General features: G+C 42.8%; 1 protein-coding gene across 1 annotated transcript in view; it reads left to right on the plus strand.

The window, feature by feature from the left end:
* The first annotated feature begins 751 nt into the window (after positions 1 to 751).
* Positions 752 to 25,675, plus strand: part of LOC135075960 (intermembrane lipid transfer protein VPS13A-like) — a 101,254-nt gene continuing 76,330 nt past the window's right edge. Inside the window, exons 1-16 of the mRNA XM_063970407.1 lie at positions 752 to 868; positions 3,639 to 3,804; positions 4,306 to 4,706; positions 4,924 to 5,135; positions 5,534 to 5,708; positions 6,185 to 6,458; positions 6,723 to 6,972; positions 12,764 to 12,894; positions 16,335 to 16,532; positions 18,313 to 18,521; positions 20,039 to 20,183; positions 21,603 to 21,739; positions 22,133 to 22,402; positions 23,213 to 23,400; positions 24,288 to 24,517; positions 25,422 to 25,564. Coding sequence (XP_063826477.1) covers positions 3,664 to 3,804; positions 4,306 to 4,706; positions 4,924 to 5,135; positions 5,534 to 5,708; positions 6,185 to 6,458; positions 6,723 to 6,972; positions 12,764 to 12,894; positions 16,335 to 16,532; positions 18,313 to 18,521; positions 20,039 to 20,183; positions 21,603 to 21,739; positions 22,133 to 22,402; positions 23,213 to 23,400; positions 24,288 to 24,517; positions 25,422 to 25,564 — 3,104 coding nt within the window. The 5' untranslated portion in view covers positions 752 to 868; positions 3,639 to 3,663. The remainder of the gene's footprint in view (positions 869 to 3,638; positions 3,805 to 4,305; positions 4,707 to 4,923; positions 5,136 to 5,533; positions 5,709 to 6,184; positions 6,459 to 6,722; positions 6,973 to 12,763; positions 12,895 to 16,334; positions 16,533 to 18,312; positions 18,522 to 20,038; positions 20,184 to 21,602; positions 21,740 to 22,132; positions 22,403 to 23,212; positions 23,401 to 24,287; positions 24,518 to 25,421; positions 25,565 to 25,675) is intronic.

Genomic DNA, 25,675 nt, shown 5'->3' on the forward strand with positions numbered 1-25,675 from the left:
GGACATTCGGTGCGTGCTCAGCTTGACAATGCGTTTTTTAATTTCTCGTTAGATTATGAAAAAGAGCTTATTCACTTGACAGACTGAGTTAACCACTTAATTTGCCGTCAGATCATTACTCTTCGCATTTTCCTAGAGATGTTTGCAGCAGTTTCTGCTTATTATGATGGTGTTCCTAAAAACTTCTTTACTATTTTTCTACCCTCTTCTATCTTTTCGTATTATCTGTTTGATTTCAGTAGCTTATTAACAAGCTAACCAACACCAATGCTTTATTGATTGATCCAAGAGATTTTTCAGTTTCTGTGTCCCTGGGAAATAAAACATAGGAGCAGAACAGAATCGATAAGAGTTTAAATCTCTGAATCCTAGACTGCGCGTAGGTACTTATTAACTAATTAGTTACTTTAGTACTTATATAGTTGAAAGCAATTTGTACAGCATTAAAGTTGGAAGCTGTGTGATGAATAGCAGATAAGTTCGTCACTAATCCGCCGCGCTACAGCGTAATGAAATAAGTTTCCCTTGAACAAAACTGGTGCTGTACTATATTGTGGGTACAGATATTCTGGAACTTGCGTGTCGCTTCCGAAGCGACTTCCATGGCGACCTTGGAAAGCCTTGTCACGAACCAATCATTTCAATCGTTCGATCGGTCTGTCTTCAAATTACGCGTGTACGTATCGCTATCACCGATAAGCTGATATCAATTTAATATAACGTTTACCCGAACACTTATCACCAGTGTTTGTAAACGATCGCGTTGTTTTTGACGATTCCAATGTTATTGTCTTGTGTCCATACGCCCACGTAGCCTCCCCAGCCCAGCAGGGCTTGACTCAATATTGATTTTGTAAGGAGCACTAGGGTATGTTTGTATAATTTTCATATCTCATTTAAGAGATTGCTTTTGTAATAAATCCACGCTTTCGTAACTTGCCTATGAATACACTTTAATATTCTGAGTCATGACAACACATTACACGATCCGCTTTGAAGTTTCATGGACACTGACTTCAGAATTAATAACGAGATATAGGTACTTACTTCTATACTTATGACTGTATATTGAGTTTCCAATACTTCGACGCAGTAAGTATTATGATGACAACATCAGCTTTATGTAATTACGTTGTAAAGTTCCAAATTGATTTCATTAAGTTAGAAGAATATTTCGAATCCCTCTTAAGTATTCTTAGCTGGCATGAGTCATCGACAGACAGACGGATTAAGGTAAACGGCTACTAGTTCGTGATAGTACGTAAGTTCGTAAGTTTTTTTTCTAGCTCAAATAATAAGCAAATGGAATATTATTTATAAAAATTCTTCATTACTACAAAAACTCTATTATTTAAGCTATCTAAAAAACCAAGTACCAACATTGTGGCGCCAATAATGAGAGCAATATGAAGCTTCAAACTCTCAGAGAGCCAAAAACAGCCGTGCGGCTTGCAAAGGTTGCTCTCACCGTAAGGTTAGCGCTCCAACTTCTTAAGCTTATAAAAAGGCGAAGGAACGTCCATTTAAATAAAACTTGTAATAGTGGTTTCATGTGTTCCTTGACAATTGATTTGGCTTAGAAAAAAGTTATATGAAAACGTAGAATTCCTTTAAAATTGCGATTAATTGACTCACGAAATAGCGTACATATTATTTTTCGGGTGTCCCCTATTTCGTGACACTACCGATTCAAGGATATTATGGATAACATTTTGATGCTTGGTTTTTAAATAATTATTTATAATAATATAAATGTAAGTTATGAAACAAATAATGCATTTATTTAAGTTTCTCATGACCTAGATTCGGTATATGTTTCGTTCACTAGAATTTATATGACACGAGTTTGAAGTTCACATATATGACCAATTTTAAGATGAATTAGCATAAGTAGTACCAGCATAATTTTGGTTTTATTTCGATTTGTTTTATTTATCTTTGTTTATTTGTATTGTATATGGGATAGATAATAGTTAATTGACACATTTTGACAATAATCCATGAATTTTACTTGGGGAATTTTGAATAATCAGTATCACGAAACAAGGAACCGTATTAATGTTACTTTTTTCCAAGTTCGTGATATATAAATGTATGGTGTTAGGTACTTTTATGACACACACCATCAAAGATATCGACATATTTTTTAGTTTTTAATACTTACCTACCTAAGAAATTAATTAATTACTTACTTTTTATTATTAGTCATTGGCGTATCTGGGGTTATTTTCAGGGGGGGGGGCTACCCTCACTTGAAACAGCTCCAGGGGTGGGATTATGGGGAGAAGGGGGGGGGGCATAAGTTTTTTTTCTAGCTCAAATAATAAGCAAGGGGGGGGGGGGTTACAAATCAAATTTTTTTGGGTACGAAGGAGGGGGGGGGGTGGGGGTTAAGTTCCCCCCCCCCCCTACATTTCTAATGGTTATATAAATATTTTCATTCACATATTGTTAGAATTAACAGATCAAAATATTATACTAGACTCACTCACATCTTATGAATATTTCAGGTAAGTAATATCGTCAATTTCACATAATTATTTTATTCTACATTTTTATTATCGTTTTTAAATTTATTAAACCCTTAATCATTATTAAAATATCCTAACTGTATGCATAAAACCTTATCCCGAAATAGGGGACATGAGTTCACGAACTTAGAAACAGAGCAAAATTTTGTCACGAAACAGGATCCAAACAAGAGGTCCGCAGAACAATTAATATAAAAAAAAGTTCAAACTATATAACTATAAAGTATGTATTAACTTACTGTCAAAAGACCAAAGTTTAGCATACAAAAGCTTTCATACTGATATCATGCTTGGTTATTTTTAAATAAAATGTTAAAGTCGTAAGAGCCTTAATATACCGAAGTAGGGGGCACTTACCTTACGTTGACAGGTTTAAGGTTTTCTCTCGCTGTTTGGTATACAATGATTGATATTATGTCTGCAAAAGAGTTTTACCAATACCTACCTACGCCTGCTTATCATCAATAACTTGGTCTTTGTTCTCATTGTTCTTTGCTGTCAGACCAATTCACTTCCCACCCACGTGTCACTTAAAACTTGGCCTTCACTGCTAGTTTATATTGGTGATGAAACTATAGTTCCTGTTTGCACAGGAGTTGCAGCAGTTAGAAAGAGAGTTGAGAATAATCCTATTGTACTGCGGTTAGCACTTCATTTCTCACCAAGCGTAACACTAAACGAAACTATCTGAATGCTTGGCGTCATTTGGTAACTACTGATCTGAATCGGTAGTGTTCTCGAAAGATATAATGCAATGAGCTATTGTTTTAATACTTAACAGCTGACGCCACTGCCGAGTAATAGGCCCTTACTCTACGCGATGGCGATGGCAGTCAGTACAAATCAGTAGGATGGCCATCGATACCGTGCACGCGGGCTGTTCGCGTTGGTTTAGTCAAAGCTTAACACTTCAGCCGTCACCAGTTGGCATCACTATCTTAGCCATTGTAAGCGAAAAGACCTTATTTATGTACAGACGACGGCACGTCAACGTTACCACTGTGGGTTCTTGTGCAGTTGCAATAAGGGCGAGTTTGCAACAAAAATGGGTAGCCTGATGTGCTGTTGTGTGCATGGCGCCCTCATTTATTCTCCTCTTGCCTCCAGCCCCGTGAGCTAACCTCTCGGCAGCATGTTCGAGGGCGCGGTGGCCGGCATCCTCAACCGGCTGCTGGGCAAGTACGTGCAGGACCTGGACACGGAGAACCTCAACGTCGGCATCTTCTCCGGGAATGTCAACCTTACCGACCTCAAGCTCAAGCCTGAAGCCTTGGTAAGTTGTCTTTCATTTTAGTGCTATCTCACGCCCGTATTCACAAACGATACATGCTTGTGAAGCAGCAAATCGAACGCACAGTTTGAATAGAGACTGTGATTGGTTCGAGTGTCACCCCGTGTGTCCACGCGCACTGTGAGACCAACATAGTTGTGTTTGTGAATACGGGCGTCATTTACCTACAACTATGTAACTGGGTGTACTGCCCAGGCGTTCTTCTAATAATAAGTAATAATCTTAAATCACAAGTGGGCAGATTTGATTTAGGGTTAAGCAAGCTAGCTTAGAACTTTAGAAGTTACTGTTTTAATCGTGTGTTGATGGGTTACCTATATGAATTAAGTAGCACTAAATTGGCGAGGAATTTACCTCGTATCTGTGCGCATTGTAATTTCTAATAAATTACTTATCAAAGCGTTCGATAAAGCTATTAAAAAGTAGGTATTAGGTAAGCTCAATATACGGATCTAAATAAATGTACTGTACATTTTCCTGCAGTATGAACTCGACCTCCCAATCGATGTGAAGATCGGAACTATTGGACGGATCAACCTGCAAATACCATGGTCCGGTCTCTACACCCAGCCGGTGGTGGTCCACATCGAAGATGTACTGGTCCTCGTCGGGCCAGCCATCTCCAACAGCTACTTCGACCCAGAAAGAGAGAAGCGCCTTACGAGGGCAGCCAAGAGGAAGATCCTCCAGGACTTAGAAGCAGAAAGCGAGATCTTAAAGGGACCGCAGAATTTCTTCGAGAATCTATTCACGGCGATCGTGAATAACTTACAGATTTATGTCAGGAATGTCCATGTGAGGTACGAGGATTCGATCAGCTCCAAGGATGGGCCTTTGGCCTGTGGACTTTGTCTCCAGAGCTTGTCCATTGAGACTACTAACAGGTAAGTCAGAACACTTTAGCTCTTCTCTTCTCAGTACTGGCCCATTTATTGTCCCGAGGCAATCAATGGGCCAGTGGTAGGGTTAATACTGGGACGTGTAAAAGTGCTTTTTAAAAGCCTATTTACAAAAATAAATGAGTTTTATGAGTTTTAGGATCATGAAGTTTGATTTGCTATTTTTGGTAGTTATGTAACTGATTCACCTGAATATCCTCAGCAAATGGAAGCCATCAGTAACCCCAGTGGATGCAACCACGGTGTACCAGATGATGCGCGTGGAGTCGCTATCTCTCTATTGGAATCCGACGGCGACTGCGCTGGACGACAATGAAACCGCGCATATCACACCTATGCAGTATTACAACTGGAAGCACTACATGCTGACAGGCCTGGACAAGTTCTCTATGCACCATGAAGACTTCGAGTTCTGTAAGTTGTAGAGAATAGTTTAGATTCTATAGGATCAAGTGATGGGAATGCTGTTCGCTCGTTTGATGCACCGCGAGTATGAAGCCTCGCAATTTGGATACATGAACCTTTAGAGGCGGAATATTCCTATGGTCTCCACAAAACTGTTACAAAACTTCATTTTAAGCGGAAGAACATTTGGATCGGCAGAATTTTGGCGATCGCTATTCGGAAAATATTGCTTTCTAGCAACTTATCCTCTTTTTATGAGTTCAGAATTGTATTTTACGACATAGTTAAGTGTAGATTTCTATTTCCGTGGGTATTTTAGGTGGTAAATTAGAAAAATATATGAACTTCAGGTCTATCTAGCCGAACCTGATGATGATAGAACTTTCATTGTCCTTTTTCTCTTGCAGTGCTGAAGCCAGTAACATGCAAGGTGAAGGTGCTCATCAACCGCTCCGGCGAAGCGAGGGTGCCACGTCTGCTGCTGGATGCCGTATTGCAGGACAGTGCGCTGCAGCTGTCGCGCCGCCAGTTCCTGTCCGTCGACAACCTGCTGGCTTCTTTCGCTAGGATCAAACTCAACAGGTAAGGCTAGGCTATAAATAAATAAATAAATATCCTTGGACATTTTACACTGCGCTTCTAGTTCCAAACTAAGCAAAGCTTGTACTATGGGTACTAGACAACGGATATAAACATACTTAAATACTTTTTTTTTGTAAATACATACTTATTATACATAGAAAACACCCAGTCCAACACAAACAAATAAGTTCATGCACACAAATGTTTGTACTGTGCGGGAATCGAACCCGCTACCTCCGGAATAGTAGTCCGTTTTGAACCACTGTCCACTACTCCAAATGGCCGACAGTAAGACTATAGTAAGACAGCTTGAGATCAAGGGGCTTCTTTAGATTGATGATCGGCTGATCATCGAGAAGAAGAAAATTCTGATTGAGCTGTGCTCAATTTAAGTAGCTCCAAAATCGATAACGGGGTTGTCAGTTAAGGCAAACGTGTAACGAAATAGTAAACTTTGATTTTTACCAACATTGCAGGAAATACCGCCACTTCCACCCTGGAGTACCATTATACAAAGATGTGAAGAAATGGTGGAAATACGCCTACAACGTTGTCGTAGAACAACGAGTCAGGCCCTACTCCTGGGCTGCCATCAAAAAGCACAGAGAAAACTACAACGTATACAAGAAGACCTACAAGAGTACCTTGAGGAGCCCCAATGATACAGAGCTGAAGCTGGACCTTCAGAAGTGCGAGGACAGTCTGCCGATCATCTCTGTGGTTATAGCCAGGGAGCACGCTAAGTTTGAGGTGAGATCTTTTAATACTTATGTGTTGCGTTTACAAAAAATAGACGCTGAAAAATTTTAGCAATTTTGCAGAAAAAGTCAGTCGACTTTTTCTGCAAAATTGCTAAAATTGTTGGCAGTCAGTAGACTAGACTGTTCAAAGGCAGTTACTTTGTGAAAGAAAACGTTTATCGTTATTTTGAGAGCATGGATAAAAAAATATCACACCACTTATTGTCTACCTACCTTGTGTTTCTTTTACTTACATGTGTTGTATATCCAACAGCTGCTATCCCAAGAGCCAGAGACAATCGAAGTCGTAGAAAGCGAGTACGACTGGTGGAAGCCAACCAGTCCATCATCAGAAACCGAACCGGAGCCCGAGAAGCCTCACTCCCGAGTTGAGCTGTGTGTCAAGCGTGGAAGATGTCGTAGTCCTTGGGGACAGCTGTCGAGTAATGAGCGAGCGCGCGTGTGTGAACTCATTGGTTACGTCGAGGGTGCTCCGAGCAAGGACTCCTCCAAGCAGTGCATCGGTGAGTGTCCTCTATAAGACAGGGAATATAACTGACGGAAGCCGACCTTCATTGGAGTCCAAGCAGCCTTCCTCGGGCGTGGAGCTGTATGTGAACTCATTGGCTACGTAGAAGGCGCTCCGAGCAAGGACTCCTCCAAGCAGTGCATCGGTGAGTGTCCTCTATAAGACAGAGAATATAACTGACGGAAGCCGACCTTCATTGGAGTCCAAGCAGCCTTCCTCGGGCGTGGAGCTGTATGTGAACTCATTGGCTACGTCACGGGCGCTCCGAGCAAGGACTCCTCCAAGCAGTGCATCGGTGAGTGTCCTCTATAAGACAGGGAATATAACTGGTGGAAGCCAACCTTCATTGGAGTCGAAGCAGACTCGCTCGCGCGTGGAGCTGTTTGTCAAGCGCGGGCGCTGCCGCAGTCCTTGGGGACAGCTGTCTAGTAATGAACGGGCGCGCGTGTGTGAACTCATTGGCTACGTAGAAGGTGCTCCAAGCAAGGACTCCTCCAAGCAGTGCATCGGTGAGTGTCCTCTATAAGACAGGGAATATAACTGGTGGAAGTCAACCTTCATTGGTGTCGAAGCAGACTCACTAGCGCATGGAGCTGTGTTAAGCGCGGGCGCTATGTCGAGGGCGCTCCAAGTAAGGACTCCTCCAAGCAGTGCATCGGTGAGTGGCCTCTTTAAGGCCGGGTCTATAATACAGGGTCTACAATCCTATAAGACAGGGATTACGACTGGTAGTCGACCAGTTCTTCATCTGATTCTGAGCCGAAGTCTGAACAGACTCGGTCGCGCGTGGAGCTGTGTGTTAAGTGCGGGCGCTGCCGTAACCCGTGGGGACAGCTGTCTAGCAATGAACGGGCGCGTGTGTGTGGGGTCCATATTCGGTTGCATAAAAAATATTGTCATAATTTAAGAGTGCATAAAGTTTTTTGGCATACTCATCATTTCGCATAACGTTCATACAGTATTGGCTCCGTGCACGATTACAGCGCCAACTAGCGTCCACAACTTTGTGGGTTCTGTCACATTGACATTTAGGTCGTATATTTGTGAAAAAATATCGAAATGAAAAAATAACAAATATTTTCAACTAATAAATTGTTGTGATACCACGATTTGGGTGGAAAAAAGGTTTTGAAATCATTTTGGTCATTCAAATCAAATGAGGTAAGTCCAAAAAGTGTGTTTAATTTTGATTGTGTCAGGGTTTGTTTACTTCATTTATAGTTGTAGTTTTACAGTAAAACAAAAAGAAAAAGCTACTTTAACGGTTTCATTATATAACAGTAAATATATTTAAATGTTTCTGTATCGCTAGTAATAAATTAAATATCGTTTTCAGATCGAAATGAGTATCGTTTTGAAGACCGGGTTTGTGAGAGTTACAATATCAAATTCCAACCACAAACCGTATTTAAAGGAAAGTTGTTGGTATTGGCTGGACAAGTCCGAGATGTAGAAGAATTAAGAACAAAACAAGGGCAGAGTTCAATAATTCACGCTCTCATCATAAGGCAAACATCTGTGCACAACAACTACTGTGACTCATTTTTGTACTACCACGTTGTATAGTTTAGTTATTTCCAAATTGTAAACGGATATTAAAACAGCCCTATCGAAATACAGTCCACTCTTTTATTTAAGTTCCCAGTAGGACCCTTTTCATGCGATTAATTAATGATATTAAAATGTATTATGTAGAATCGCTTTGCCATTGACAGATACATCTGATGGCAGAGCTTACATTATTTCTACTTTTGACCACCATGAGCGCTGCGATAGATTATGTCCCCCCCACCTAGTACTTCGCACCCAGCGAATAAATCATAAGGCATAATTTTTTTTGCCATAACCACTTTTATTATAATAATATTTTAGTATATATTTTTTCTGTATTCTCTTTTTTTTAATAACGATTTCTAGGCATAACATTTATTGGCATCTAAACCAATGCCATAAATATTACCATTCATAATACAAAATACCATAATGTTAACAAATATGAAATATAAAAATGTTATTCATATAAAATATAAGTTAACAAATATAAATAGACAACCAAGCATGCAAACAAGCATGCAAGCAAGCAGCAAGCATGCAAGGAAGCAGCAAGCATGCAAGCAAGCAGCAAGCAAGCATGCAAGCAAGCAGCAAGCAAGCATGCAAGCAAGCATGCAATCAAGCAGCAAGCATGCAAGCAAGCAGCAAGCATGCAAGCAAGCAGCAAGCATGCATGCAAGCAAGCATTAGGATTGCCTTATCTCCGGCGCTGCGGGAAGTGCGGTCCTTCCGCTCTGGCGTAACATATACCCGGCATGCCATATGTTACAGCGAGCGAGGACCGCACTCCCTCCGCGCCTCCGGCTTTTAAATTACACTCTAGTATAGGGCAGACTAGTACCACGTGGAAGAGACCACGGCCAGTCGGGATCTACATAATTCCAGATCAGGCAAGCTTAATGTTGTAAAAGAAATGTGGACTGTATAATATGTGCATAATAAAAGATAAGAGGGATTCGAGATCAAACAATGTATTTTCAGGAGCTTAAGTTTTCTAAGAGACAGGTCAAAATTAGGAACAAAAATGACAATGACACAGATAATTTAGTTTTTACAAAATACGCCGAAAGAGTACCTACTCGTATAAAGGTGGAAGGAGGATCGTTCGCAATCGCAACGTCACAAATACATAATGAATTACTCTTCAATGTTGGTTGCTTTTATAGACTTTAAATGTTATAAATAATTAAATTATGTTTATCGTATTTTATTCAAAACAAACTTTAGGAATATAATAATTATGTTATTTACATTTATGATTTTTAAAATTATGGGATTGAAAATTAGAGAAAGTTATTATTATGCCTAAGAAACCATTATGCATTTAGAAAACTATGCCAATCAAAGTTTATGCGAAAAAACTTTATGCCAATACTGTTATGCCAAACTAAATTATGATGAAAAATGTTATGCGTCTGAGAGGGCACCCGTGTGTGTGAGCTCATTGGCTACGTAGAAGGTGCTCCGAGCAAGGACTCCTCCAAGCAGTGCATCGGTGAGTGACCTCTATAAGACAGGGAATATGACTGGTAGAAGCCGACCAGTCCTTCAACAGAGACCCTGCAGCCTCGATCGCGCGTGGAACTGTTTGTCAAGCGCGGTCGCTGCTGCAGTCCTTGGGGACAGCTGTCTAGTAATGAGCGAGCGCGCGTGTGTGAGCTCATCGGCTACGTAGAAGGCGCTCCAAGTAAGGACTCCTCCAAGCAGTGCATTGGTGAGTCTCCTCTGTAGATAGCGAGCATAACTGGTAGAAGCCGAATAAAACTTTAATCGGAGCGAGTAGCCTACCTCGCGCGTGAAGCTGTGTGTCCTTGGGGACAGCTGTCTAGTAATGAGCGAGCGCGCGTGTGTGAGCTCATTGGCTACGTAGAAGGCGCTCCGAGCAAGGACTCCTCCAAGCAGTGTATTGGTGAGTCTCCTCTGTAGACAGCGAGCATAACTGGTAGAAGCCGAAGAAATCTTTAACCGGAGCGAGTAGCCTACCTCGCGCGTGAAGCTGTGTGTCCTTGGGGACAGCTGTCTAGTAATGAGCGAGCGCGCGTGTGTGAGCTCATCGGCTACGTAGAAGGCGCTCCGAGCAAGGACTCCTCCAAGCAGTGCATTGGTGAGTGTCCTCTATAAGACAGGGAATATGACTGGTGGAAGCCGACCAGTCCTTTATAGGAGCCCGAGCAGCCTCGCTCACGAGTTGAGCTGTGTGTCAAGCACGGGCGCTGCCGTAGTCCTTGGGGACAGCTGTCTAGTAATGAGCGAGCGCGCGTGTGTGAGCTCATCGGCTACGTCGAGGGGGCTCCGAGCAAGGACTCATCCAAGCAGTGCATCGGTGAGTTCGTTCGTTTTAGCAAAAAGAGGGGCACCGCTAGACAAAAGCCTCCCCCCTCAAGATTTCTACAAAAACTGATCCTGCGCTGTCACTATCCAGCTACCTACCGCGATCTTTGCCATTGGTGATCTAGATATTACCTTCTTTTTCTATGTAGGTAAAGTCTGTTCGCCGAGAGTTGATAAAAAAAATTAAATATCAGAGGTTCTAAACTCATTATAAATTGCGGCCCGCTAATTATTTTTGTCGATATAATGAAAAAGTTGGTAGATTATCATTATTATCTCTTTTTACGGGAATTATTCCGGTTAGGGCATACGTGGGGATACGGATCAAACACGTGGCGTCCATGTGTTGGATAAAAAGTATTTCATTATCATCAAGTGGCTAATAATGTATCCCAATGTTGGGCAAAGCCCTACCCACTGTCATACCATTCATTTCGGTCGTATGTAAAATAAATCTATTCCATTTCACACATTGCGGCCCGCCGGCCGGGGCGCTTGACGACAGCTGCGTGGCTCGTACCATGGTACTCAGTGCGCGATGTGACAAACGACGCCCGCCATACAGAATGCGATAATTAAGCGACAGTCGCTATTGCAAGACATTTCATAATATTTATCAACTCTCGGCGAACAGACTTTACATTAAATAATATGTTATACAGTGTGTCCGGGCATGTAGTGATCAAACTTTAAAGGCGTAATCTATGGACAATTTTATCGATGAAAATACTTCAAATTTGGGGCCTGACCCATTTCTCGAAAAATTACATCGATTTAAGTTTTTAATTTTTAGTTTACACCTCTTCTTTAAAAAACAAGTGAAAGCGTAGGTAGCTTAACATTAATAGGCAAATATTTTATATCATGCGATAGCCAATAAAATTATCTATTAGTAGAAGAAGAAAGCAGACACAAGTTTCATACATTTTATGGGAGTAAGAATGGATTTAATTAGAAAAATACATTACTTTTTTCACTTCTTTTTCAGTTATGTTCCAACACAAGAAAAACCAGGTCGTTAAGGTATGTTTTATTTGCATTGTATTATTAGTATTTGAGCTATTCTACAAAACGAATGTAAATTTATTAGTCTACGTCTATTAGTTTCGACGTAATTGTTGAACAAAGATACCCCTTCCCAGCGGTTTCCATAGCGCACGCGACATGCGAAAATACACTGCCTGAAAGAATCACACAACCTATTCCGATTACTATGGAAACCGCTGGGAAGGGGTATCTCTGTTCAACATTTACGTCGAAACTAATAGACGTAGACTAATAAATTTACATTCGTTTTGTAGAATAGCTCAAATACTAATAATACAATGCAAATAAAACATACCTTAACGACCTGGTTTTTCTTGTGTTGGAACATAACTGAAAAAGAAGTGAAAAAAGTAATGTATTTTTCTAATTAAATCCATTCTTACTCCCATAAAATGTATGAAACTTGTGTCTGCTTTCTTCTTCTACTAATAGATAATTTTATTGGCTATCGCATGATATAAAATATTTGCCTATTAATGTTAAGCTACCCACGCTTTCACTTGTTTTTTAAAGTAGAGGTGTAAACTAAAAATTAAAAACTTAAATCGATGTAATTTTTCGAGAAATGGGTCAGGCCCCAAATTTTAAGTATTTTCATCGATAAAATTGTCCATAGATTACGCCCTTAAAGTTTGATCACTACAAGCCCGGACACACTGTATATTTGATGAGCCTCTCCTGCCTGAAGTTCTTTGGTCACGTCTCTAGAAAGGAGAACTCGATGGAGAGACTGGTAGATCAGGCTACTTTGATCGAGAGAGAGTGCCCGACTAAGAAGAAGAATTTGATGAGTCTCTGATAACTCAACGTTGCGTTCAGGGCGTTTCCCATTAATAACGAACTAATTGTTTCAGAACACAAACTAAACTTGACGCTGGCCAACTGTTCACTGACACTGATGAATAGGAGCAAGGAAATTATGGTCGTCACTCTGACACAGTTTCTGGCGTCTTTGGAAACCAGACCCTCAGCAAAAGCTTATAAGGTGAGCATAGTTTTGAACAATATACCTAGACAGTGACGAACGAGTAATAATAATTGTTGTGCCGATTACCAAATTTTTTAATGATCTAAATCTGTCGCCCCTTAAAATTTGCAGCTCTAGGCTTCAGCCTACTCAGTAGTACTCAGCCTGCTGGTAAATCCGCCACTGTTTCCAAATTTTACAATCTTTTTTCCTTAGCTTTTTACGCCCATATTTACAAACATTACTATGAGTTCTCACAAGCGCGTCTGGACGTACAGGTTGACACACGAACCAGATCACAGAACTTTATTCAATGCTGTGCGTTCGATTTACTGCTTCACTTAAGCAAGCATCGTTTGTGAATAAGGGCGTTAGTGACTTTACCTAGCGAGGCACTTTCATACCGACACTTGACTCCCGTTTTTTGATTTTTTTTCTAAAGGACATTGGGAACTTTACTATGAGAAAATGCCCCACGGCGGACAAAGATGAAACGTATTTTATTTTAAAGCTTTACTTGTAGGTATATACAACGTGTCCCAAAATTCAAGGATAAGCCGGCGCCGCAGGATGGACATAGTCATGACTACTTCAGGAAAAATAAGAAAAAAAATCTATCTCAATTATTTTTTAAGTTACACAATAAATTATGAAATTCGTCGAAAATTGACACCCCTTATGATATTTTACATTACCACGACTACAATTTTTCAAATACTTCTGTTTTTTTGTTTGTATTGGCAACTTAAGTAGTGCTGCTGTCCACTCCAATTCTTAAAACCCCCAGAATCCTTGCAGTTTTTACACAAAAGTTAATCAAAATATGATGTTACCTTAAAATTTTAAACGATTTTTACTTTAACTCCACTTTGACTCGTCCTTTTGTAAAAAAACAGTATGAACACTACTGCGGCAAGTTTATTATAAAGTTGACGCAACTATCCAAGATTCCAAAATGGTATAATACTCTAAGAAAACTAGTCGCAAAAAAGATATGCGTACCATTTTTACAAGCACTTCGCTTGTTAGTAGTATGGGATAAATCTTGCAACTAAATTTAAAACCAGTTCTCCTCAACCAATTGAGCTGAAATTTGGTATACTTATGTAAGTACGATGACAATGCAATATTATGGTATCATTGAGCTGGATGGAGTCTGGAGGTGGCCATAGGAACTTCTAAATGAAACGGCGGAATTGCATCTAGTTTAGGTTCGTTAGATTTGTCTTTTCAAGCACTTTGGTGCTAGATGATGTCCAGGATCCTGATGATGAAGTCAAGAGGTGGCCAGGAGCTGGCCATAGGAACTCCTAAACGAAATAGTGGAAGCTTATCGAGTTTGGGTTCGTTGGGTTTGTCTTCTCGGGCACTTGGGCTATGAGATTGAGAAACAACTAAAAAGTTTAAAATAAAGTTATAATCGCGCATGGAATTTATTCTTCTTTTTTCTGTTTGCTTTACAAACTTTCGAAATTATTTGAACCTTGCATACAATTATTTTTATCGTTAAATTCTTTCGTAAAATTTCGCATTAATGCTTGTTTTTAAAAAAGTTTTTTTTATTATAACTTTATTTTACACTTTTTAGTTGTTTCTCAATCTCATGGTCCAAGTGCTCGGGAAGTCAAATCCAACGAACCCAAACTCGATAATCTTCCGCCATTTCGATTAGGAGTTCCTTTGGCCAGCTCCTGGCCACCTCTTGACTTCATCATCAGGACCCTGGACATCATCTAGCACTAAAGTGCTTCGAAAAGATATCCAACGAACCCAAACTAGATGCGATTCCGCCGTGTCGTTTAGAAGTTCCTATGGCCACCTCCAGATTCCATCCAGCTCAATGATACCATAATATTGCAATGTCATCGTATTTACATAAGTATACCAAATTTCAGCTCAATTGGTTGAGGAGAACTGGTTTTAAATTTAATTGCAAGATTTATCCCATACTAACTAACAAGCGAAGTGCTTGTAAAAATGGTACGCATATCTTTATTGCGAATAGTTTTCTTAGAGTATTATACCATTTTGGAATCTTGGATAGTTGCGGCAACTTTATAAAAAACTTGCCGCAGTAGTGTTCATACTGTTTTATTACAAAACGACGAGTCAAAGTGGAGTGAAAGTAAAAATCGTTCAAAATTTTAAGGAAATATCATATTTTGATTAACTTTTGTGTAAAAACTGCAAGGATTCTGACGGTTTTAAGAATTGGAGAGGACAGCAGCACTACTTAAGTTGCCGATACAAACAAAAAAACAGAAGTATTTGAAAAATTGTGGTCGTGGTAATGTAAAATATCATAAGGGGTGTCAATTTCCGACGAATTTCATAATTTATTGTGTAACTTAAAAAATAATTGAGATAGATTTTTTTTCTTATTTTTCCTAAAGTAGTCATGACTATGTCCATCCTGCGGCGCCGGCTTATCCTTGAATTTTGGGACACGTTGTATATTCACTTAAAGCGCTATGTTGTGATATATGGGAATTCTGAGATATGACGAGTCTAAGTTTAAAATATATTTGTCTAAAATGATTTGATATTTTTACATTGTATGTTGTTTGGCATTGCAGAGTAACCAATAAGGTAAATAAAATAATATAAATAAATAAAAAATATAAATAAAATAATATAAATAAATAAAATATTATAAATAAATTAATATTAGACAACATCTCATACATTACTCCAACCCAAAATAAGTAGCTAAGGCATTTGTGTTATGGAAATCGGGAACGACGAACCACAACACACCCAAACCAGAGACAATGTGAAAAGATCGTTTTCTATATTGTCCCGGCCGGGAATCGAACCCGGGACCTCAGGATTGGCCCGGCACATCTTGAAAACCGGTGTGTGCGCCTCTCCGCCACGGAGGTCGTCAAAAATGTTACCTAAGTATGTGTGTATTTTTTACTTAAGTATATTAATAAACTAATATACTGTATTTGACAATTTCAAAATATTTTTTATAATAAATAATTAATAATAATCATCATCACCAAGTGTTTATTTATCATATAGTAATAAGGTTCTTTACTGAACCCAATCAAAGAGCAAACTCGATAATGTCCGTAATACAAAGCAATCAGTTGGTTCAGCAATAAGTTAAAAAACACGGGAGCGCACAGATCACAACGACAGATGTCATTTGGCGTATTTTTGTGATGATATTATTAATATTTAGATGCAATAAAAAGTTTAAATGTAAAATAAAATAAAATATTAAAACTTCATTTTCTCAATATTCCCATATAACAGAGAATAAAAAATTCACGGAAATTCATTGGATATTAGTATGTATCATCTGTGATAGGTTTCGTTTGTGTCCGCTACTTTTCGAAAAGTGGGGCAAAAAGTTCCCAATGTCATTTACTTACTCGTATGTGCCAAGTTTCAGCTATTAGTTTTCACTGTGTGATATTCGATTAATAGCTAATCAAATCTCATTTCAGCTGTCAGCTCGAGCAGAGAGCATAGTGATCGAGGGCGCGTCGTCCGACGGCGAGTTGGTCCCACTATTGACGCCCGAGCGCGGCGCCGGCGCCGGAGCCAACCTGCTCGCTGTTGACTTCGAGCGCAACCCTGTCAATAGTGATGCTGATTATGGTCTTACTGTGCTGTTGGAGCCGGTGGAACTGCTCTATGTGGAGGTGAGTTGGAGACAGATACTTTTCTTTACGTAACTTTAGCTGTCAGTTCGAGCAGAAAGCATAATGATCGAAGGCGCGTCATCTGATGGGGAGCTAGTGCCTCAAACTGTTTGCTGTAGACTTTGAGCGCAACCCTGTTCACAGCGACGCTGATTATGGTCTTACTGTGTTGTTGGAGCCGGTGGAACTGCTCTATGTGGAGGTGAGTTGGAGACAGATACTTTACGTCATTTCAGCTGTCAGTTTAAGCAGAGAGCATAGTGATCGAGGGCGCGTCATCTGACGGGGAACTATAGTCTGGTCTGTGAGCACGTAGAATTTTGTCCAATGACCCCAAGCTACCCATCCTTATCGCTCGCGCGTAAATATATTGCTGTCGCGACTGTGCGACGGGCGCCCGCAGTGAGTGTGCGAGCGCGACAGCAACATAATTACCCGCGAGCGATAAGGATGGGTAGCTTGGGGTCATTGGACAAAATTGTGCCGCTACTAACGCCCGAGTGCGGCGCCGGCGCCGGAGCCAACCTGCTCGCTGTGGACTTCGAGCGCAACCCTGTCAACAGCGACGCTGATTATGGTCTCACTGTGTTGTTGGAGCCGGTGGAACTGCTCTATGTGGAGGTGAGTTGGAGACAGATACTTGTCTTTACGTAATTTCAGCTGTCAGCCCGAGCAGAGAGCATAGTGATCGAGGGCGCGTCATCTGACGGGGAACTATAGTCTGGTCTGTGAGCACGTAGAATTTTGTCCAATGACCCCAAGCTACCCATCCTTATCGCTCGCGCGTAAATATATTGCTGTCACGACTGTGCGACGGGCGCCCGCAGTGAGTGTGCGAGCGCGACAGCAACATAATTACGCGCGAGCGATAAGGATGGGTAGCTTGGGGTCATTGGACAAAATTGTGCCGCTACTAACGCCCGAGCGCGGCGCCGGCGCCGGAGCCAACCTGCTCGCTGTGGACTTCGAGCGCAACCCTGTCAACAGCGACGCTGATTATGGACTGACTGTGTTGTTGGAGCCGGTGGAACTGCTCTATGTTGAGGTGAGTTGGAGACAGACACTTTACGTAATTTCAGCTGTCAGCACGAGTAGAGAGCATAGTGATCGAGGGCGCGTCATCTGATGGGGAACTATAGTCTGGTCTGTGAGCACGTAGAATTTTGTCCAATGACCCCAAGCTACCCATCCTTATCGCTCGCGCGTAAATATATGGCTGTCGCGACTGTGCGACGGGCGCCCGCAGTGAGTGTGCGAGCGCGACAGCAACATAATTACGCGCGAGCGATAAGGATGGGTAGCTTGGGGTCATTGGACAAAACTGTGCCGCTACTAACGCCCGAGCGCGGCGCCGGCGCCGGAGCCAAGATTAGATAGAGATTTACATATACTTTTCTTTATGAGGTTTTTATTGTTACAGTTTTACACACCTTAGTTTGAACATCATATCTATCAAACGGTGTATTAAGTCAGCGATGAGTGCAACGCGTCACGATATACGTGTCACATACTGCCACGTAGGACACAAGCAAAAGATGCCATTACTTTGGTCGCGTTACTTTTCTAGACGCTCGTCAGAGTCACGGAGTCACAACGACAGCTAATATAGACAGGAACAGGCGTTTAGTCGCCGCGACTGTCTCTCGCAGTCGCTTACGACAATTTGAGCTTAACGGAGCAGTTTATTGCTATTGAATGAGTGGTCTTTTGTGAATGTGACCTTTACATTATAGGATAATTACGTGTTTAGAAGTTAATGGATCGTATTTTCAACCCACAGCACGCGTTCACCGAGCTGATCAACCTCTTCCAAACGCGGCCCATGTCGCGCCACTCCCTAAGCGCCGCTATGACGTCAGCCGCCACTAGGGCTGCCCGCGTCAGCCGCGCGGCCATAGTACATGCCGTCAGCCGCCGGCAGCTGTTCCACGTCAGTGTGAGCGTGCGCGCACCCTGCGTGCTGCTGCCGGAGCACGCGCGTCCTGGCAGGTCAGTGACCCCGCTCCCACCCCCCAGAAGGTCGCGACATTCATTGAGCGCCGCGATGACGTCAGCAGCCTGCCTTGCGTCAGCCGCAGCCGCCGTAAGCTGTTCCAAGTCAGAGTGAGAGTGCGCACGTCTTGCGTGCTGCTGCCGGAGCACGCGCGTCCCGGCAGGTCAGTGACCACGCCCCTCAGATGGTCTCAGAAGGTCATGACATTCATTAAACGCCGCGATGACGTCAGCCGCCACTCGGGCCGCCTTCCTGCACGCCGTGAGCCGCCGTCAGCTGTTCCACGTCAGTCTGAGCGTTCGCGCGCCCTGCGTGTTGCTGCCGGAGCACGCACGTCCTGGAAGGTCAGTGACCCCGCCCCTCACGCCCCCTTAGAAGGCCATGTCCCGCCACTCCCTAAGCGCCGCTATGACGTCAGTGGGTCTTATGCGTCAGCCGCGCCGCCCTAGTACATGCTGTCAGCCGCCGTCAGCTGTTCCACGTCAGTGTGAGCGTGCGAGCGCCTTGCGTGCTGCTGCCTGAACACGCACGTCCTGGCAGGTCAGTGCCCCGCCCCTCAGTAGATTGGTGATCCCGCCCCAGCGCTCCAAAAGGTTGGTGACCACGTTTCCGTGGTCCAAAAGGTCGATGACCCCGCCACCATGTCCCACTAGGTTGGTGACCACACCTTTAGCACGTCAGTAGCCCGCCCCTGCGTTAGCCGCGCCGTCTACGCGTATGCTGCTCACTCAAAACTATCCCCACCTTTCTTTCCCACTACTGCAACTCCATAGCCAGGATCTACAGCTTGGCCTCCAATGAAGCCAATAAAGGTTGAGTATTGCTTACAGTCTACGAATTAGTACAATATAGGTGCAATTCAAAATAAAATATCGACTTCACACTAGCGCCAATCGAGCGTTGTCGTCTCGCCAGCGCCCGTACAGCGTCAACGTTTTTGTCGGACAAGTAACACAACCCAATCACTCCGTTGTTGGGTTTCTTGTTCGGAAGCCGCTCAGCATTGGCGTCGCGACGACGACTCTCGAAAGCGCTTATGTGGAAACGACTCCAGTGGCGTAATGAGTGGCTCCAGTGGCTATCGTTTTAGCGCTCACCAGTTAGCGCCACTGTAGAGTAAGGTCCTGTCACTTGCTAGTAGCGAAGACAGTGGCACCAACTGGTGAGCACTAAAGTGGTAGGAGGACTATCGCATTTGCACTCATCAAGATGGCGCCACTGTAGATTAAGGTCCTGTCAATCGCCAACTGTTAAGTATAAAAAGGATAGCCCTTATTCACGTATTTTGACAGTCAAGATTTCGCTGTAGTTCAGAAGTCGTCCCATTGAAAAACAGTTCTAAATCCGTATTCACAAGGGTCATTTTGATAAGACGAACTGAGTTGCGATCCTATCGGGTAGATAGGATCGCAACTCAGTGTTATCGTTGAAGTTTTGTTACGTAAATAAGGCTACAAGAACGATGTTTAGACATTCGAAAGACCAGTAAATTGACCTACCATTCCACTCTCAGGTCAGGCCGTCTTCTAGTCCTGGACATCAGCCGCATTGTGGTCAAGTCGGACCTGCAGCCGCCAAACCTGGCGCTGGAAGACGCCACGTGCATGGAGCTGGAGGAGCGCCTCTACGATCGCCTGCATGCTGAATGCGAGTGCCAGGTAAGTAAGCCTATTTTGTATCTGTACTAAAGCCCGGTCCGTGAGCACGTAGAATTTTGTCCAATGACCCCTAGCTACCCATCCTTATCGCTCGCGCGTAATTATATTGCTGTCGCGACTGTGCGACGGGCGCCCGCAGCGAGTGTGCGAGCGCGATAGCAACATAATTACGCGCGAGCGATAAGGATGGCTAGCTAGGGGTTATTGGACAAAATTCTACGAGCTCTAGGACCAGACTATATCTACACTAGGGATGTTATGGATATGTAGTTTCGGTTATGTTTAAGGTTACGGATATTGGAATAATATTATACCGGTTTCGGTTACGGTTACGGATATTTTTTTTATTTCGGATATCCGAAACTTTCGGTTACGGTTACGGATATCTGTGCTATAGAATGCAAATTGCAATAGTTGTCCATCATAGTTCATGCCTTACGAATAGAATGGGTAGGTTCAGAAGAAATTTCTTTGGCATCTGTTACCTTCTTCTTTTAATAGTGACCGAGTTTCTTGCGCTGCTTCTTCTCAGCACTGGCCCATTTATTGTCCCGAAGCAGTGGTAGGGTTAATATTGGGACGTGTAAAAGTGCTTTTTAAAAGCCTATTTGCAAAAATAAATGAATTTTATGAATTTTATTTTATGAATTTGGTCTCACAAAAAAGCTTTCTTTTAAGAAAAAACTCATGTATTTCAAAATGCAATAATTAAATCAGCGTAGGGACTTGCTTGACTCTGCCTACATCCGAAACTATCCGAAACTTTTGAATCGGTTATGGTTACGATTACGAATATTTTTTTATTTCGGATATCCGAAAGTTACGGTTACGGATATCCATAACATCCCTGATCTACACAAACTTGTATTTAATAATGATTGTAGTCACACCAACAAGTAACTGTAGGTCTAGTCCTAGTGCATTTAACTATTAAGTCAGTGCCTAACGTATGGAAGCGGTACGGAAGGGACATCATATCGACATATTATGACGTGCTCTGTCACAAATCTGAAGCAAATCTTACGTCTCGCTGACGTTTTTGGGCACTGATTCTGTTAAGCACTAGACTACAAAATCAGTACCTATTTTTAAAATTATTCATTAAGTTATCTAATAGACTTTTATAGTGCGACGATTCGCTCGCTTCGACCAGAATGCTACATAAGCATCGCGACAGCAACGTTCAAATTTGGGCGCCAAGATGAGGACTTTCTTCTCAGAAACGCTCATACATCATCATCATCATCATCATCATCTCAGCCATAGGACGTCCACTGCTGAACATAGGCCTCCCCCAATGCATTCCATGTTACCCGGTTGGTTTATGACGACATCATAAAGGTAGCAGGAAAGCGCTGGACGCAGGCCGCTACCAACCGGATAATGCTCATACAACTCACACATATTTTACCATCATAGGTGTTGTTCTGCGAATGGGACGACCCCTGGAGGGAGCAGAGAAAGCACGCGGACTCCGAGCTGCACCTGGTCCCCAAGATCAAGATGCAAGTAGTCTTCTCCAACAGCATCAAGAAAGACTACAAGCTGCTGCCGAGGTAAGACTTGAAAATACGACCTGGCGATTTGTTTGTTGAATATCGAGACCACCAATCAGTCAATTGACTAATCACTTGACATTGAAAGCTACCTACTAAATATATAACATATCAACTGATCTTAACAAAGTAAATAATAACAACTATTAAATAAGTATTGTGGGATTTAAGGATGAGTATATGTCGCAGGCAAAAAGGGCATAATATGTACCATCCTAGACTGCATCTCACTTAATACCAGGTGCGATTGCGGATAAATATTTGCCTTGTTATACATAAAAAAGGATACTTACCATCCTTTCCCTATGACGTAGATACAGATTATTTTGACGACTCCACTTGAGTAAGGAAATAATTTGACACGCATACAAGTTTTATTTCTTTTGTTTACAGATACAAGCTCAACATCTCTCTCTCCAGCTTAAAATTCAATCTGTCAGACCGCATCATCGGTCTTCTCCTAGATTTCGCCGACAACTTACCCATGCCAGTCCCCAATACCGTGCCGGTCTCATTCCTGGACTCAGGAGACTACGCTGAAGACCTAGACGATCCAGAATTGGCTGAATTGTTTGAATTGGACACAGTGACGGGAGATCCCGAGTACCCTGACTTGGTCAAGCTGAGGCAGAAGATTGTGGCGGCTTATTTGAGGAGTAGCAGGTTTGTTTGTTGCATTATGATTTTTCACCTCAATCATTTTCAATCAGGACTAACGTAGTATTTGTGCTCACAGTTGGAATCACTGTAGATTAAGGACTTCTTTGTGATCTTCATTACTGAAACTCGTGTCCTTGATGAAAATCCTTCACTGATCTTACAGCCTGTCTGTCCATTTCACTTAATATTTGATTTGGTTCGGGTATTTGTAACAAAGTGCAGCTCATACCAATGGATAGGTTTGTCTGTTATTGGGATGCCATTCTTCAGGGCCTTCGCTAAAACTTTCGGGGACACACACACGCGAGTCTTTATCAATAAATAGCACTGTGGCATCGACGCGTGAGACGCTTTTTCACGCGTACGGCTCATAATATTTTGTGACACTATGCACCTGCGCAAGTTTTAGCGTACTATCCGTTCGCGATAAGTTTGCCGCTGGCGATATGACATTACTCGAAGGCGTCTATAACGTTAACAAACTATATTTAAAATATTTTTTATTTATTATTATTGATATTGTGTATTTGGGTAAAATAAGACACATTAATTGCGTTTAATCGCGGTTGGGGGAGGGGACGCGCATTCCACGGACCGGCAAACTTAGCGCGAACGGGTTGTACAGCCTTATGTTAACGAGCAGACGGATCACCTGATGGTAAGTGATTACCGTCGCCCATAGACACCCGCAGACCCAGGGGCGTTACAGGTGCGTTGCCGGCCTTTAAGGTAAAGATACGCTCTCCTCTTGAAAGCTTGCAGGTCGTATCCGTCCGTATGTATGACACAAAATGTTTTCCATGTCTACCGCAGGGCGGGCGAGTCATGCATGGACCGCGACGGCGCCCGCCTGGGCTTCCAGGCGGCGGCGCCGGCTTTCCTCTCAGCGGAGCACAGCGACGAAGACATGGAGTTGTACGCGCGCTCCGTGGACCTGCCCGGCTTCGACGACAACGTGTCCCCTAGCAACCACATCAACGTGCTGCTGCGGTTCGTCGTCGGTGAGTTATTACGTCATTGTATGTATAATCTTTACCAGTGATGACTTATGGTTCGGAAACGTGGCCTCTCACAGTCTCTATAGGCCTTATTCTTCTTATTCGTTACGCTCTTGGCAGAGCGGTCGTGGTCACGTTGAGGCGTTGTTCACATCGGTTGTAGAGGCGGATACAACTCTCCGCACGATTTCCCTCCGTCTCTCTCTATTGGCAGACTGTCTGGTGCGGTCACATACGCCGTCTCCCACTGCTGTTTTCACTTGGTCGGTCCAGTGCATTGGTGACCTGCCACAGGTCACCAATGCGCTGCCATAGGCCTTTAGGAGTCATTATCATCATCATCATTTCAGCCACAGGACGTCCACTGCTGAACATAGGCCTATCATTTTCACATCGCCCGGTTGGTAGCCGTTTACATCCAGCGCCTTCCTGCTACCTTTATGAGCTGCAGGCGTGCGACCCTCTCTAATACAACCAGAGGCAAATGCACGAACCCTCATGCTTTCCAGACGGGTTGGGGAGGCCTAGTTTTCGAACACTAATCTCCTAGTCGCCTTTGCTTTTTCTACAGAAAGAGTGAGAGTGTACAGACACTGTATGTCTGGCGCAGTGAAATATCTGGTAGTACAGACATTCTGCCAAGTAGCGAGAGATTCTACAAAAAACTGAGTCCCCTTTGACGTGACCACGACCTCTTTATTAAGAACTAGCTTACTACATTATTCTGCTATAGTGTCGTATGTCATCGAATGAATAAGTGTTTTTTAGTTAATGTGCCATTTGACTCTTAAATTATTTCTGCCTGCACCTGAGAACTCTAAACAGCAATAGCGCCTAAAATGTCTATTCCTTTCATTCACATAGTACCCATTGACGTTTGTCCTGTGCAGGTGAGATAGTGATCAACCTGTCCCGCTCGACGGAGCAGGTAGACAGACCCTACGTGATGCTGAGTGTCAGCAAGGCGTGCGTGGACGTGGCTCTCATGGCTTACGGGCCCGCTGTCCAGCTGGCGGCTCGACAACTGCTGTTAGCTGACAAGTTGCATAGAAGTGCATCTGGGCAGTACTTGGAACTGCTGACAAGTGACGGCGAGCTGTTTAATCTGCTGTATAGGAAGGTGAGAGTTGAAGCTTCATCATATTACACACTTCAACTCATTTTGGAGCGTGGAGATATGGTGCGTGTGCTTATGGGCCCGCTGTCCAGCTGGCAGCTGACAGCTGCATCGGGCCGCGTCTGGGCAGTACTTGGAACTGCTGACAAGTGATGGCGAGCTGTTTAATCTGCTGTATAGGAAGGTGAGAGCTGGAGCATCATTATATTACATATTATTACACACTTAACATTTTATTATTATTTTTTTTTATTTTCCTGGTGGTGCTGTAGCTTGAGGCCAATTTGTCTTAAACTTTAGAACATAAGACCATTTTTCAAGCGTCCTCTAAACGCCCCATAGCGAAAATTTTAAATCGATCTAAAAACAATTAGCGCTGTTAGGGCCAAAAAGATAAGGAGACATGTAAAGTGCCCCATAAGGGTTACCTTTTTTTTAATCTATACTAATATTATAAATGCGAAAGTAACTCTGTCTGTCTGTCTGTCTCTCTTTCACGCCTAAACCACTGAACCGATTTTGATGAAATTTGGCATAGAGTTAGTTTGAGTCCCGGGAAAGGACATAGGATAATTTTTATCCCGGTATTTGAAACAGGGACTCGCGCGATAAAGTATTTCTGTGACATACAAAATTCCACGCGGGCGAAGCCGCGGGCGGAAAGCTAGTTTACTATATTTTGACGTTCATAAGTGCCACTGGTGGTCTAAATTGAATAAAATATTTTTGATTTGATTTGATTACAACGTTTTCATGCGGACGTTTCATTCCTTGTGGCGGAGTTTTGGGCTGACACTGTGTAGGTTTGATGTCGACACGAAAAGAAGAAGAAGATGCGGACGTTCCGCATCCGCAAGGTGGAGTCGTGACTCCACCTCGAAACTCAGTAATGAGCTTGTCTTTACAGGTGCGCGCTGACTGCCCGGAGTTCCGCACACACTTCCACAGCGTAGAACAATCCCTAGTGGTGGATGTTGGAGCGTTATCGGTCCTGCTGCACGCGCCTGCGCTGCACACGCTCGTCAAGTACCTGCAGTACGTGGGCGACAAGTAAGTTCCTCAGTGAATCTAAAGCCTGGTCCGTGAGCACGTAGAATTTTGTCCAATGACCCCAAGCTACCCATCCTTATCGCTCGCGCGTAATTATATTGCTGTCGCGAC

The sequence above is a fragment of the Ostrinia nubilalis genome, chromosome 11, assembly GCF_963855985.1.
Source record: "Ostrinia nubilalis chromosome 11, ilOstNubi1.1, whole genome shotgun sequence".
Taxonomy (NCBI): Eukaryota; Metazoa; Arthropoda; class Insecta; order Lepidoptera; family Crambidae; genus Ostrinia; species Ostrinia nubilalis.